Source organism: Perognathus longimembris, chromosome 20, assembly GCF_023159225.1.
Source record: "Perognathus longimembris pacificus isolate PPM17 chromosome 20, ASM2315922v1, whole genome shotgun sequence".
Classification (NCBI taxonomy): domain Eukaryota; kingdom Metazoa; phylum Chordata; class Mammalia; order Rodentia; family Heteromyidae; genus Perognathus; species Perognathus longimembris.
In genome coordinates, this window is record NC_063180.1 from 26,159,269 (window position 1) to 26,174,639 (window position 15,371).

The window sequence follows — 15,371 nt, forward strand, 5'->3', positions numbered from 1 at the left end:
TGTAGAGGCAGACAGACTGAAGGAAAGTTTGCTTCATTCCCACAGTTGACAGTGGCTTTGGCTCAGAGTGGGCCAAAATGCAGAGAGATTTGCAAACCAATTTCCTGGCTGTGCTTTGCTTTTAGATGGAGAGGTCACTGGAGCTGGCCAACTCGACCAGGGTCCAGTACTTCATCCTCCTGGGCCTGTCCACCCGGCCAGGGGTCAGGGCCGCCCTGTTCTTCGTCTTCCTTGCCCTCTACCTGCTGACGCTCCTGGAGAACGCGCTCATCGTCTACCTGGTGAGCGCCCACAGTGAGCTGCGCAAGCCCATGTACTTCTTCCTGGCCAACCTCAGCTGCCTGGAGATGAGCTACGTGTCGGTGACCATGCCCACCCTGCTGCTGGGGCTGTGGGCCGGACCCTACCGCATCCCCTTCGCTACCTGCATGACCCAGCTCTTCCTCTTCATCTCCCTCATTTGCACCGAGTGCATGCTCCTGGCCTCCATGGCTTACGACCGCTACGTGGCCATCTGCCGCCCCCTGCACTACCCTCTGCTCATGCGGCCTCGGGTCTATGTGGCCCTAGCATTGATCTCCTGGTTGGGGGCGCTGGTGGTCTCAGTGGTCAAGACCACGTGCATCGCCAGCCTGTCCTACTGCGGCCCCAACGTCCTCAACCAATTCTTCTGTGACGTCTCCCCGCTGCTCAACCTTTCCTGTACCCACGTGGCCCTCGCAGAGCTGGTGGACTTCATCTCCGCCATCGTCATCTTCTGTGGCACTCTCCTAGTGGCCCTGGCCTCCTACGTGGCCATCGGCCGGGCCGTGCTGCGCATGCCATCGGCCGCTGCCCGGCGCAAGGCCTTCTCTACCTGCGCCTCCCACCTGGTGGTGGTGGGCATCTTCTACTCGGCCGCCCTCTTCATCTACTGCCGGCCCAGCCGCATCAAGTCCATGGACCTGAACAAGGTGCTGTCGGTCATCTACACGGTGGCCACGCCCATGTGCAACCCCATCATCTACTGCCTGCGCAACAAGGAGGTGCACGATGCCGTGCGCAAGACCCTGGGCCGGCCCTGACCCTGACCCTGCCCTCCGCCCCACCACGCTGCACACGGGAGATCACACCGAGCTCAATGCCGCTCACCTCAAGCCCATCATCCACTGCCCCCAACCGAACCAGAGGCAAGTGTGCAAATCCACAAACACCTGGCCTGCTAACCCATGTGGAGACGTGTTACCACACTCTCATCATGCTAGTTGGTGTGTGTGTGTGCGTGCGTGTGTGTATATGCATGTATGTGTGTGAGTATGTGTGCGTGTGTGTGTGCGCGCGCAGGTGCCCATCCACTGCTGTAACCCACTAGAGGAATGGCGTTTGTCACCTGTCACCTGTGGTTCCTGATGTCACAGCCCGTGTACTGGGCTCACGCCAGGCTGGCCCAAGCTCACACTGCGCTGTCCAGGGTTCGGGGAATGGAGAATAACCCCACGTCAGGAAGGCCTTTGGGTGGGGAAGAGGAGGGGTGGGGGGCAGACGCAAAGGGGTTCTGACCCCATCTTCAAGGCAGGGGAAAGCGCTCAGGACATTTCCCTTGGAGGCCGTGCAGGGCGGTGGCGCATGCCCACCATGCCGGCCAACCAAGGGGCAGAGGCGGGAGGGCTGCAGGCAGAGGCCAGCCCAGAGCCAGCACCAGACCCCCCCAAAGGAAAAGAAATACGTAAACAACCCAAACACGGAAAACAAGGAGGTGGGGGCCATGGCTCAGGAGAACGGCGCAGGCCCTGGATCCCGTGAGCGGCCCGGCCATGTTTCTGTACCGTTTGTTTCCTCTCTTGTGCCTTTGCTGTGTGGATTTCAGGAAATGTCAGGCAGCAGCCCTTTCTCTCCGCCGCAGCCTGCAGGCGCTGAGTCGGCACATGGGGTTGAGGTTGAATGTGGGCAAAATAAACTTGCTTGTCCTCACCTACTTGAGGTGCAGGGCGCCCCGGAGAACCGGCTCCCAACTCCGCAGCTGGCAAAGCCCAAGGAGCCCAGGCTGCACCCAGCTCCCTCAGCCAGGCGGCCTGGCTCCTCCGCCCCCTCCTCCACTTCACCACCCACAGCCCAACAGCTCTTGTCTTTCTGCCATAACCCATTTGCACCTGCTGAAGGCTGCCAAGCTTCCCGTGCTTGGGATCCCGGACAACACATGTGCTGTTTGGCCTCCTAAAGGCCAGGACACGGGGACATGTCTGCAGGGAGGCAGAGGGGCTGGGAAGGGAGGGAGGAAGGGCAGATGTAGTCCCTGTGTCCACTGTGCACCGCGTAAAAAGTGAGTGGTGATCTTGTGGGTGGGGATTGGAGGGAAATTGGGGAGAAGGGAGATGGGGTGACCCTGGCCATTGGAACCCCTTTGTATTGAATAACAACAATAAACAAGATCCCTGTGTGCTGAGGTTCCTGTCAGGGTTTCCTCCTTTCCAAGGCTACATCTCTTCCCTGTGCGCCCGTCCCTCCATGGCTGTCTGGGACACTCCCATCTGTTGCCCATGTGTGGAAACATCTCCAGGGTGGGGGGCATGGCTGGGGAAAGCACCTGCCTGGCAGTGCTGAGGCCCTGGGTTCTGGGCTCAGGAAGGATGCAGGGATGACAGAAAATTTTCTTCCAGGGCCTGGGACCCGGGCTGCAGAACTGCCTGGTGCTCCTGTGCTGCCAGGACTCCCAGAGCAGGTGCCACAGAGGGCTTGAGCCCAGACCCGCTCGCCTCCACCCTGTGCCTTGACCCTCCCCCTCCCACCCCGTGCCCCACCCCCACCCTGTGCCCGTCTCCACCCTGGGAAGGAAGCCGCCCTCCCACAGCCTTGTCCACCTAGTCAAGAGCAGGGCATGGTGCTGGTGGAGGCAAGACAGGGGGAGGCCTGGCTAAGAAGGCTCCTCTCCTCTCCCTGTTCCCCTCACCTCTGCAGAGGACATGAAGAGCTTCCCCCCTCCCCTGCTTTACCAATACCACCTCCCCTGCTTTCCACCCCCTCTCCCCTGATTTACTAACACTCCTCCACTGCTTTCCCTCCACCCCTGCTTTCCACTCCATCTCCCCTACTTTCTCTCCACCCCTTCCCTGCTTTCCATCCCCCTCCCCAGCTTTCCCTCCACCCCAGCCTCTTTCCTGCCACCCCTCCCCTGCAGTCCACAGGGACAAGGCCAGTCTCCCAGGCCGGCCGCAGCTCTGGTTTAAGCTTTGCTCTCTGCCTGCCTGGCACAGTTGGTCGCAGGCATCTCAAAACAGAGAGACGCCAGGCCAGGCTGAGAGCAGTTTGAGATCCTAAGCCGCCTCCAAGGTGGGCAGCAGGGCTGCAGCCGGCTCCTCCTCCAGCAGAAGCAGAGTCCAGCAGGTGGGGCTGCCCTCTCTCCTGGCGGCATAGGTAGGAGAGGATTCGCACTTGTCTACCTTCCGCCCTGAGGTGAGGGGCCCAGGAGAATCCAGGCGGTGGGGACAGGGAATGTCAGAAAGAAAAAGGGCTTGGGCTGGGAATGGGCTTAGTGGTAGAGTGTTTGCCTAGCATGCATGAAGCCCTGGGTTCAATTCCTCAGCACCACATAAACAGAAAAAGCCAGAAGCAGTGCTGTGGCTCAAGAGGTAGAGTGCTAGCCTCAAGCAAAAGGAGGCCGGGGACAGCACTCAGGCCTTAAGTTCAAGCACCAGGACTGGCAAACAAACAAAAAAGAAAAAGGGTTTTTTATTTATTTTTTCTTCTTTGAGACAAGAGCTTCCCAGGTAGCCCAGGCTGCACTCAGACTTGCCGTCTTCCTGCTTCAGCTGCGGGGAGCTGGGATTACAGGATGCACCATTCCTGACTATAGGGAAAGTCTTTACATTTTGTGACACTGACTGGTGTTTGAATCCAAGCCCTCATGGTGGCTAAGCAGGTTCTCTGCCACGTGAATCTCCCAACTAGGTCTCTGGGTTTTTAATTTATTTTGTGGTTTTGCCTGAGTTAGCTGAGGAGTACATTTCCTCTTGTACTGTGTCCTCTGTTCCCTCGCTCTCTCCCCTTCCCTCCCTCCCGTGTCCACCCTCAAGTAGCATAGCTCACTCTCCTCAGTGTCCAGTGCTCTCCACTGCTGCACTGTTCACCTTTTCCCCTCAGTTTCTGTGCCTCACCACACTCCCACAGATGTGCACGTGAATACGCCGCATATGAGGTAAAGAATACAGAGTCATCAGGAAAAGAAAAAGCAATTCATGAATAAAGTCCTTTGATTCCATATCTTTGTAGTTTGTGTCAGTATGTTTCTTAGTTTATATGAATAGGCTCTTGGGGATTGCACCTTTGTGATTCTCTCCTAAGACTATCCTTTTTGGTCTCACTATATGGGAGTAACTAGACTTCTGTGTAATTTGCCACATCCCAGTGCATTTCAGATCTAGCTTCCACATATCAGAGAAAGCATGAGCCGTTTGTTTCTCTCTCTCTTTTTTTTGTTTGTAGTCACTACAGTTATTACTTTTTTCTTTCTATTTTATTTTTTCCTTTGGTTTATTCCATTTTGTCACTGGTTTTTATTTCTGTACCCTGTGTCTTATATATAAGTTTCTCTGATTTCAGAAAAGGAAGAGGAATCATAGAAACAGGGGGACAAATGGTGAACCAATGCAACAGAGATACTCACTAGACACTCTGTTGGAAATGAAGTTTACAACTTTACATCACCTTTATAATATAATAAATAAAATTTGAAAAGAGAAATAAAAACCTTACAAAAATTTAGATGGCAATTTCAAAAATTTTATTGTTCTTTGTTTCCTTTTTCTGTGCTAGTACCGTTTGTTTCTCTGATCTTGTCTTACCTTGCTCAACATGATTTGCTCTAGTTCTGTCTATTTCCCTGAAAGTGACATTATTTTATTCTTTCTAATGGGTGTGTAATATTCCACTGTGTGTAGTTACCACATTATTTTTGTTCCACTCATCTATCTGGGAGCATCTGGGCTGTTTCCATATCTTGGCTGTTGTGACCAGTGCAGCAATGAACCTGGATGTGCCAGTGTCCTTGTCCTATCCTGGCTCATATGCTCAGGGCTGATGCCCAGGAGTGGTGTGGCTGGGTCGCAGGAAAGGTCTATGTTCAGTTCCCTGAGGAACCTCCACACTGCTGCACAGAGTGGCAGTACTGATCAACATTCCCAGCAGCAGTGCCATAGGGTTCTTTTTCTCCACATCCCCGCCAGCATTGGTTGTTGTTCCACTTTGCAATGTTGGCCAATCCAACTGGGGTGAGATGGAATCTCAGAGTTGTCCTGATTTGCATTTCCTTTATGGCCAGGGATGACGAATATTTCCTCCTGTGTTCCTTTGTCACGTTTACCTCTTCTTTGGAGAAGTGTCTCCTTATCTCCCTTGCCCGTTTAGTGATTGGTGTATTAGGTTTGGTAGGGGGTCGTTTCTTGAGCTCTTTGTATATATTGGATTTTAGCCCTTGGTGGGAGGTGTTGCCCCAGCCCCTTCTTATGTTTGAGGTGGGGTCGTGTTTCATGGCGGGCAGCCCTGGCTGGAGTCCCCCATCCCTGCTTCCCTCCGTTGCTGGGGGAGCAGGCACGTGCCACTGCACCCCGTCTCTGGGAGTCTGAATATTTCTGTGTCTGCCTCCATCTCAGAAACCAAGCTGGTTGTGGTGGTATAGATCCGCCATCTCTGTATGGGCAGCAGAGGTGGGAGGAGCTCCTCCGGCTGGTCCCTGGATAAAGAGCATGGGAGCTTCTGGAAAAATAAAACCAGAAGCAAAAGACATTTTGAAAACAAGTACATGGGAGCATAGCGAGCTGCTGCCTGCAAAGCATGGGGTCCTGAGTGCAAAGCAGGATACTGCGTGGACGAAAGGAGGAGAAGGAGGAGGAGGAGGAGGAGGAGGAGGAGGAGGAGGAGGAGGAGGAGGAGGAGGAGGAGGAGGAGAAATTATTCTTTGAATCTTTTATTGTTGCTGTAAAGGTGAGGCACAACGGGGTGACTGTTACTAAGTCAGGTAAGGAGGGCATGTTTGTTTGGATGCTGTCCCCCCTTCCCTTGCTCTCTCCCAGTTTCTTCCTCCTGTCCCATCCATAAGTTGTGTCATTCATTTTCGACATCAGTGTCCAGTGAGGAGGAATGATTAGTCTATGAAATAAAATTGCACATCTTCATCGGTGCACGGGTGGGGAAAAGAAGGAATAATGGGAAAGGACCACGTTTTGTTTCTGCCCACAGAGCCATTTCCCGTGCTTGTTTCTCATGGAGAACCACAATGGCAGCAGGGAGCAGCACCCCTACCTCCTGCCTTTCTGGGTGCCAATCATGTGCATGCTTGCGGGGATTTAGTGAGAAGAGCAGCAGGTTCTGGCACCCCTAGGCCACAGGGTCTCCCTGTGTGACAGAAAGTTCCTACAGAACTCAAGCTGTCACTGGGGTCCCAGTGAGCTCTCAATACTTCCCACCCCCCAAATCTCTGGTTTTCTGCCCTAGGATTTGAACTCAGAGCCTTGCACTTGCTGCACAGATCTCTCCCATATGAGCCACACCCCAGTCCTCTCCCATGTCACCCGAGACCGTGGACTCTCAGACCCCATCACAACTAACATTGTCTTTGTCTCCCCACAGATGGAGAGGTCGCTGGAGCTGGTCAACTCGACTCGGGTCCAGTACTTCATCCTCCTGGGCCTCTCCACCCATCTTGACATCCGGGCTGCCCTGTTCTTCATCTTCCTCACCCTCTACCTGCTGACGCTCCTGGAGAATGTGCTCATTGTCTACCTGGTGAGCGCCCACAGTGAGCTGCGCAAGCCCATGTACTTCTTCCTGGCCAACCTCAGCTGTCTGGAGATGAGCTACGTGTCAGTCACCATGCCCACCCTGCTGCTGGGGCTGTGGGCCGGGCCTTACCGCATCCCCTTTGCCACCTGCATGACCCAGCTCTTCTTCTTCATCTCCCTCATTTGCACCGAGTGCACGCTCCTGGCCTCCATGGCCTATGACCGCTACGTGGCCATCTGCCGCCCCCTGCACTACCCCCTGCGCATGCGGCCCCAGGTCTGTGTGGCCCTGGCCTGGGTCTCATGGCTGGGGGCGCTGGTGGTCTCAGTGGCCAAGACCACGTGCATTGCCAGCCTGTCCTACTGCGGCCCCAATGTCATCAACCATTTCTTCTGTGACGTCTCCCCGCTGCTCAACCTCTCCTGCACCCACGTGGCCCTCACAGAGCTGGTGGACTTCATCTCCGCCATCGTCATCCTCTGGGGGTCCCTTCTTGTGGCTGTGGCCTCCTACGTGGCCATTGGCAGGGCTGTGCTGCGCATGCCATCGGCCGCTGCCCGGCGCAAGGCCTTCTCCACCTGTGCCTCCCACCTGGTGGTGGTGGGCATCTTCTACTCGGCCACCATCTTCATCTACGCCCGGCCCAGCCGCATCAAGTCCATGGACCTGAACAAGGTGCTGTCGGTCATCTACACGGTGGCCACGCCCATGTGCAACCCCATCATCTACTGCCTGCGCAACAAGGAGGTGCAGGCCGCTTTCCACAGGACCCTGCGCGGGGCCTTGGGCTGACAGCTGTCGGGGCTCCGATCCTGGGATTTGAGCTCGGGGCTTTGCCTTTGCTCTGTGCTGCGGTTCTATCTCCCACCCTCTGGTGCTGGACTTTGTTTGCCCAGGCTGCGTGGGGCAGGAGGCCCATGCTTCCGCCCCAGCTGTGGGTTTGGAGAGCGTCTCTGGAACTTCCTGCCTGGGCTGTCCTTGAACTGCAGCCCCACAGTTGCCACCCACCTCCCCACCAGGATTGCAGGCTTGATTCCCAGTATCCTACTTTTTATTGAAATAGGATTCATACACCATAGGCTTTCACTTATGAAAATGTCAAATTCAGTGACATTCCCCCTCCCCGAATATTTATGGAGTTGTGCAAGCGTCACCACATGAAATCCTGTATATTTCATGACATCAAGTGTCCCTAAGCTTTTGTACCGCAACTCCACTCCTGATGCGCCCCCCCCACCACTGGTTAATTGGAGATGAGTCTCATAGACTTTCCCCTGGCTGGCCTCAAACCATGATCCTTAGACCTCAGCCTCCTGAGTAGCTAGGATGACAGCTGTGAGCTATGGCACCTGGCAGCTTCATTGTTTTATTTGCCAAACCTCATTGGACTGTGAGGAAGTTGGGGTCCCCAAGTCTGGTTGTACATGGTGCCCTGGCTGCGTGGGCTGCCCTTGTGCAAGCAGCTCTGGGTGGACCTCTCCATGCTCAGTATTTCTTCTGTGAGGTGTGTGTGTGTGTGTGTGTGTGTGTGTGTGTGTGTGTGTGTGTGTGCGCGTATGCAGGTGTGTGTGTGTGTGTGTGTGTATCTACAGGATGAACTTCCAGAGTTTATTGGACAAGTGCATGGGGACTCAGAAGCTCACGGCTTTCTGTACATGCTGACAGTTACCCTTCTAAAATGTCCTTCCCGATCCCACTGCCCAACAGGTAGAAGCTCATCCCAGGGAGAGCAAAAAAAAACAAAACACCCCACATCTGAGAGATGAGCTGGGGTCTGGGAAAGAAGGGCTGGAGTGTGGAGGAGTAGGAGCTCTGCTCAGAAGGCAGGGTGGCCCTGCAGAGGTCGGGTGGGGATGGCAGGGCGACTACAGGGGAGAGAGGCCCCAAGCAATGAGCCCTCCTAGCTCTCCAAGGTCTGAGACCCCTTCCTGCCCTCTGAGCTTCTCAGCCTGCTTCTCTGGGGCTGCCAAGGTGGGGATAGGGGTGGGAGCCCAGAGCAAGTTAACTCTGTGCTACCTGCACTCACTTTGTGCTACCTGGATTTAGTCTGTATCCATTCTGTGTGTCTGCATCCATTCTGCGTTAGCTGAATTGACTCCATGTCACAGTCTGGACCGGATGTTTCTCCACTTGTCAGCTTTGCTACATGTGGAGCCCACAGGACCCAGCTCAAAGGTCAGGAAAGCAAAGGGAGAAGACAGAGTCACCCACCGCCCACTGCTGTCTCCTGCTCTCCTTAGCCGCCAGCCATCTGCAGGCACCTGGGAGCCTCTGGGGTCCCTCCCCCTCGCTGCCGCCCCCACTCAGCCAGCCAAGGCGCCACCACCCAGAATCCCTGGGAAACACAGCAAGCTTGACCAGTGGCGACTCTCAAGTCAGGGATCTGGAGTCAGCTATGAGCTGGTAACACAGCAGGACTCGTTGAAGGTTTTTATGTGGTGTGTTTTTTTTGCGGTAACATCATTTTAGGCTTTCCAGCTCTCCACGGACCATGCAGGGAGCCTCTTATTACTTTAAGAGGAATTTAAAATTCTTACAGTAAGATGATCAAGTCATCTTGACTTGACCCAGCAGGTCATTCTTCCAAGTTTATTATAACGTATAGATCTATTCAACTACGAAGATACCACAAACGTCAGGCAGGATTTTCCATACAGAAAAGACAAAGTCCAAGTCCCCCAGTTGCCTCCCCTACCAACGCCTGCAGCAGTGTTAGACATCATTGCCCTCAGACTCTTTCTAGACAAGCTGGTGTAATGGCTACTGCTGGTAGAGTTTTGTTAGGGGACATTAGCTACACAGGGGATACCTCACTGCTACGTACACACACACACACACACACACACACACACACACACCCTTTCCTAGACAAGTGCTTCAGGCTTCCTTGTTCTATTTTCATAGCTGCCAATCATCTACTTTGACAGACTTCTTCATGCACCCCCCACCCCCCCAGGTACCCGGCCCCTGACAGCTCATTTCTGTCCCTTCTCCTCACCCCATTCATCAACTGCTTTCCTTGAGTTTCTTTCTACGGCTATCACCGGAGTTACGTGCCGCGCACCCCAGAGTCACTCATTCACTTTCTTTCTTCCTCGTTTCCTCGCCTTTCCCCTGCTTCCCTTCCTATGTCAACCCATGCAAACAGTTACACAAATGGGCTTATACTAACTAGTGTACATGCGCCTAAGTAGGTATGGCTCTGGGGTGGAGCTTCCACATGTGAATTAAAACATACAAGATTTTGTGTTTGGATCTTGGCCTTGTCTTGCTTGATGTCTTTTAGCTGCATCCATTTGCCGTGATTTTATTTTTCGTGATAGTGGTGTGTGTGCTCTTCCACGGTGTGTGGATATACCGTGCCCTCTTTATCCACTCACCACAGGTGGCTTCATTGTTCAGCTGTCATGGGCAGTGCTTATTATTATTGTCTTACAAAAGACTTGAACACACTCAAGATCCTGCAGGTCCTCGGTCAAAACTCATCCCCCAACATCTCTCTGCCCAGTGCCTTGAGCCACGGGCCTGGCCACATGAGCCACCTTTGCCTTCGGTGGATACTTGAGTAACTTCTCCAGTCATTTTCCCGAAGCAATGTTAACCCCCGAATATCACAGTTTTCCAATATTCATTCTTTTATAGTTTTGTGATTTTTGCTTTTTTTCCAGAACCAGGGACCGAACCCGGGGTCTCGTGCTCACCAGGCGGGCGCTCTTCCACTGAGCCAGATCCCCAGCCTCCAATATTCATTCTTGTGCCTCGATTTTGGGTACACATCCATGCACACGAACAACACACATGGTGGTGTGGAGAAGATGAACGCCGGCCCTGTGCAAACTCACCTGTGACAGAGGCAGCCGACGGCCTTGTAGGTCACCAGGAAGCTGTTGCCCCCTTCCGTTAGGTTCATTTTCCAGTCGCCTAGGAGATAACTCATAGCCTTCACAACAGAAAGTTTTTATAGGGAGCATCTAGAATATTCTCTCCCGTCCCCCAGCTGCGGGCTCAGGGTGCATGGGCTCCCCGTAGCACAGCACGGACCTCCCGGCTCCGCAGGCCGTAAACCACAGGGCTGCACGCAGGTGTGATCACCGAGTAGAGGACGGACAGCACCTTGGTGTGGTCTGAGGCCTCCGTGGGGCCGGGACTCGAGTACACGAGGAGCACCACAGAGTAGAAGGCACTCAGGACGGTAAGGTGCGAGGCACAGGTGGAGAAGGCCTTGCGCCAGGCAGTGGCCGACGGCATGTGCAGCACAGCCCTGCCAATGGCCACGTAGGAGGCCACGGCCACAAGAAGGGACCCCCAGAGGATGACAAAGGAGGAGATGAAGTCCACCAGCTCTGTGAGGGCCACGTGGGTGCAGGAGAGGTTGAGCAGTGGGGAGACGTCACAGAAGAAATGGTTGATGACATTGGGGCCACAGTAGGACAGGCTGGCGATGCACGTGGTCTTGGCCACTGAGACCACCAGCGCCCCCAGCCATGAGACCCAGGCCAGGGCCACGCAGACCTGGGGCCGCATGCGCAGGGGGTAGTGCAGGGGGCGGCAGATGGCCACGTAGCGGTCATAGGCCATGGAGGCCAGGAGCGAGCACTTGGTGGATATGAAGGTGATGAAGAGGAAGAGCTGGGTCATGCAGGTGGCAAAGGGGATGCGGTAAGGCCCGGCCCACAGCCCCAGCAGCAGAGTGGGCATGGTGACTGACACGTAGCTCATCTCCAGACAGCTGAGGTTGGCCAGGAAGAAGTACATGGGCTTGCGCAGCTCGCTGTGGGCGCTCACCAGGTAGACGATGAGCGCATTCTCCAGGAGTGTCAGCAGGTAGAGGGCAAGGAAGACGAAGAACAGGGCGGCCCTGACCCCTGGCCGGGTGGACAAGCCCAGGAGGATGAAGTACTGAACCCGGGTCGAGTTGGCCAGCTCCAGCGACCTCTCCATCTGTTTGGTGATAAAGACAACATTAGCCGTGATGGGGTCTGGGAGTCCACGGTCTCGGGTGACGTGGTAGAGGACTGGGGTGCGGCTCATGTGGGAGAGATCCGTGCAGCAAGTGCAAGGCTCTGAGTTCAAATACCAGGAAGGAAAGCGGGAGACTGGGAGGGGGTGTTGGGGTCTGAACGACCCTTTCTCCCCCCACGGGGAGAATGGTAACCACAAAATCTATGAAAGAGCACTCGGCCTGGCCCTCCGCCAGCAGAAGGCCAAAGGCGTGCTCACATGGGCAAGCGCTAAGTTGTGGAAAGGTTGCTGAAGCCTCCCCTCCCCCCAGTCCCCCCACATGTTACCAAGTACGGGGGCAAAAAGGAAGGCATCAGGGACACGCTGCGGTGGTGGGATGCGTCTCAAAGATTTTAATATGGAAGGGCACTTATATAGAAGTAATGGCGGGAAAGAAAGGGGGCTGGCCAAAGGGCTAGTCATAGGCTAAGGACCATGTCCATCAAGTGACATCACGAAACTTCCTTTGTGGGCGGGACAACCCCATCATGGTGGCACGCACGTGTTCACCTCCCAAGGGGTGGAGGCCAGAAGGTGGGAGGAACTTCCATTGTCCCAAGGCTGGTGGATGGGCAGCCTTCCCCCAAGGCCATAATAATCCCCAACAAGGGGGAAGCATTGAGAGCTCACTGGGACCCCAGTGACAGCGTGAGTTCTGTGGGAACCTTCTGTCACACAGGGAGACCCAAGGCCTGGCTACACCAGTGCCTGCTGCTCCTCTCACTAAACCCAGGTCACGTGCACCAGTTAGGCAGCGGGAAAGGCAGGAGGTGACTACTACCTCCTACAGCCGAGGTGCACATCACCCCGTGAATGCGCAGACACCATGCCGGACACACCCCGACCCGAGACTCATTCTGCCATAAAGAAAGATGAACTCATGTCCTTGTCAGGAAGAGGGGTGGGACCAGAGGTCCTCTATGGAAGTGAAGTGAACCAGACACAGAAACATTCAGACTCCCAGAGACGGGGTGCAGTGGCACATGCCTGCTCCCCCAGCAACGGAGGGAAGCAGGGATGGGGGACTCCAGCCAGGGCTGCCCGCCATGAAACACGACCCCACCTCAAACACAAGAAGGGGCTGGGGCAACACCTCCCACCAAGGGCTAAAATCCAATATATACAAAGAGCTCAAGAAACGACCCCCTACCAAACCTAATACACCAATCACTAAACGGGCAAGGGAGCTAAGGAGACACTTCTCCAAAGAAGAGGTAAATGTGACAAAGGAATACAGGAGGAAATGTTCACCATCCCTGGCCATAAAGGAAATGCAAATCAGGACAACTCTGAGATTCCATCTCACTCCAGTTGGATTAGCCAACATTGCGAAGTGGAACAACAACCAATGCTGGTGGGGATGTGGAGAAAAAGAATCCTATGGCACTGCTGCTGGGAATGTTGATCAGTACTGCCACTCTGCGTAGCAGTGTGGAGGTTCCTCAGGGAACTGAACATAGACCTTTCCTGCGACCCAGCCACACCACTCCTGGGCATCTGACCTGAGCATATGAGCCAGGATAGGATAAGGACACCGGCACATCCAGGTTCACTGCCACAATATTCATAGTAGTCAAGTTATGGAAATAGCCCAGATACCTCACAAGAGATGAGTGGAACAAAAATAATGTGGTACCTATACATAGTGGAATTTTATTTACTCTTAGAAAGAATATTCTTATGTCACGTGCAGGGAAATGGGCAGAATTAGAATAAATCATGAGAGACAAACAGCATGTGTTCTCCCTGATATCTAAAATGCACTGGGATATGACAAATTACACAGAATTCTAGATACAGTGAGACCTAAGAGTCTTAGGAGAGAATCACAAAGGCGCAATGCCCAACCACCTTTTCATATTTATATAAATACATTCTGAAACTCCAAAGCTATGCAAATAAAGGACTTTTTAAAAAATCAAATTGCCTTTTCTTTTTTCTAACGACTCTGCATTATTTATACCGTGAATTCACATTAATATCTGTGGGAGGGTCTGGTGAGGGCACGGAATCCGATAGAAAGGACGAAAAAGTACAGCAGTGGAGGGAACTGGACGTTGATGAAAAAGAACTATGCAGCTCATGGGTGGAGACGGGAAGGAAGGAAGGGAAGAGAGCCAGGGGACCGAGGATACTGCACAAGAGGAAATGTACTCCTTCCTTGGCTCATGTAAGTATAGCCCCACTGCATTTCACCTCTAAAATAACAGTCGAGTACAAACAGGGTGGCTGATGGGGTGATTCATGTGGTAGAGGGCCTGCTTAGCCACCACGAGACCCTGGATTCAAACGCCAGTCAGCATCTCCAAAAATAAAAAAGCTTTTCCCTATAGTCAGGAATGATGGTGCACTCCTGTAATCCCAGCTCCCCGAGGCTGAAGCCGGAAGATGGCAAGTTCGAGTACAGCCTGGGCTACCTGGGAAGCTCCTGTCTCAAAGAAGAAAAAAGCCAACTCCCTTTTCTTTCTGACATTCCCTGTCCCCACCGCCTGGAGTCACCGGTCCCCTCACCTCAGGGCGGAAGGTAGACAAGCTCGAATCCTCTCCTGCTTATGCTGACAGGAGAGAAGGCAGCCCCGCCTCCTGGACTCTGCTTCTGCTGGAGGAGGAGCCGGCTGCAGCCCTGCTGCCCACCTTGGAGGCGGCTCAGGATCTCAAACTGCTCCCAGCCTGGCCTGGCGTCTCTCTGGTTTGAGATGCCTGTGACCAACTGTGCCAGGCAGGCAGAGAGCAAAGCTTAAACCAGAGCTGCGGCCAGCCTGGGAGACTGGCCTTGTCCCTGTGGACTGCAGGGGAGGGGTGGCAGGAAAGAGGGTGGGGTGGAGGGAAAGCAGGGGAGGGGGGCGGAAAGCAGGGGAGGGGGGCGGAAAGCAGGGGAGGGGGGCGGAAAGCAGGGGAGGGGGTAGTGGTAAAGCAGGGGAGGCGGGGGAAGCTCTTCACGACCTCTGCAGTGGTGAAGAGAATAGGGGGAGGAGAGGAGCCTTCTCAGCCAGGCCTCCCCCTGTCTTGCCTCCACCAGCACCATGCCCTGCTCTTGACTAGGTGGCCAGGGCTGTGGGAGGGCGGCTTCCTTCCTAGGCTGGGGGCAGGCACAGGGTGGAGACAGGCAGGTCTGAGCACAGTGGGGGTGGGCAAAGGCTGGGGGTGGGCATCATCCATGCGTTCTTCCTCAGCCCGGAACCCAGGGCCTCAGCACTGCCAGGCAGGTGCTTTCCTGCTCCAGCCATGCCCCTCACCCTGGAGATGTTTCCACACACGGGCAACAAATGGGAGCGGCCCAGAAAGCCATGGAGGGACGGGCACACGGGGAAGAGATGCAGCCTTGGAAAGGAGGAAATCCTGACAGGAACCTGAGCACACAGGGATCTTGTTTATTGTTGTTATTCAATACAAATGGGTTCCAATGGGCAGGGTCACCCCATCTTCCTTCTCCCCAATTTCCCTCCAATCCCCACCCACAAGAACGCCGCTCACTTTTTACGCGGTGCACAGTGGACACAGCGACTGCATCTGCCCTTCCTCCCTCCCTTCCCAGCCCCTCTGCCTCCCTGCAGACATGTCCCCATGTCCTGGCCTTTAGGAGGCCAAACAGCGCATGTGTTGTCCCGGGATCCCAA

At 54.5% G+C, this 15,371-nt stretch overlaps 3 protein-coding genes across 3 annotated transcripts; 2 read left to right on the top strand and 1 right to left on the bottom strand.

The window, feature by feature from the left end:
* The first annotated feature begins 125 nt into the window (after nt 1-125).
* On the top strand, nt 126-1,064 carry LOC125338491 (olfactory receptor 5-like). The gene has a single exon (XM_048329310.1). The coding sequence runs from the start codon at nt 126-128 to the stop codon at nt 1,062-1,064; it is 939 nt and encodes a 312-aa protein (XP_048185267.1).
* A 5,521-nt stretch (nt 1,065-6,585) lies between these two features.
* Nucleotides 6,586-7,545, top strand: LOC125368150 (olfactory receptor 5-like). The gene has a single exon (XM_048369007.1). It carries the CDS (start codon nt 6,601-6,603, stop codon nt 7,543-7,545), a length of 945 nt encoding a protein of 314 aa, XP_048224964.1. The 5' UTR covers nt 6,586-6,600.
* Nucleotides 7,546-10,758: 3,213 nt separating this feature from the next.
* On the bottom strand, nt 10,759-11,709 carry LOC125368151 (olfactory receptor 5-like). Its single transcript, XM_048369008.1, has one exon. The coding sequence runs from the start codon at nt 11,692-11,694 to the stop codon at nt 10,759-10,761; it is 936 nt and encodes a 311-aa protein (XP_048224965.1). The 5' UTR covers nt 11,695-11,709.
* Nucleotides 11,710-15,371: the final 3,662 nt, after the last annotated feature.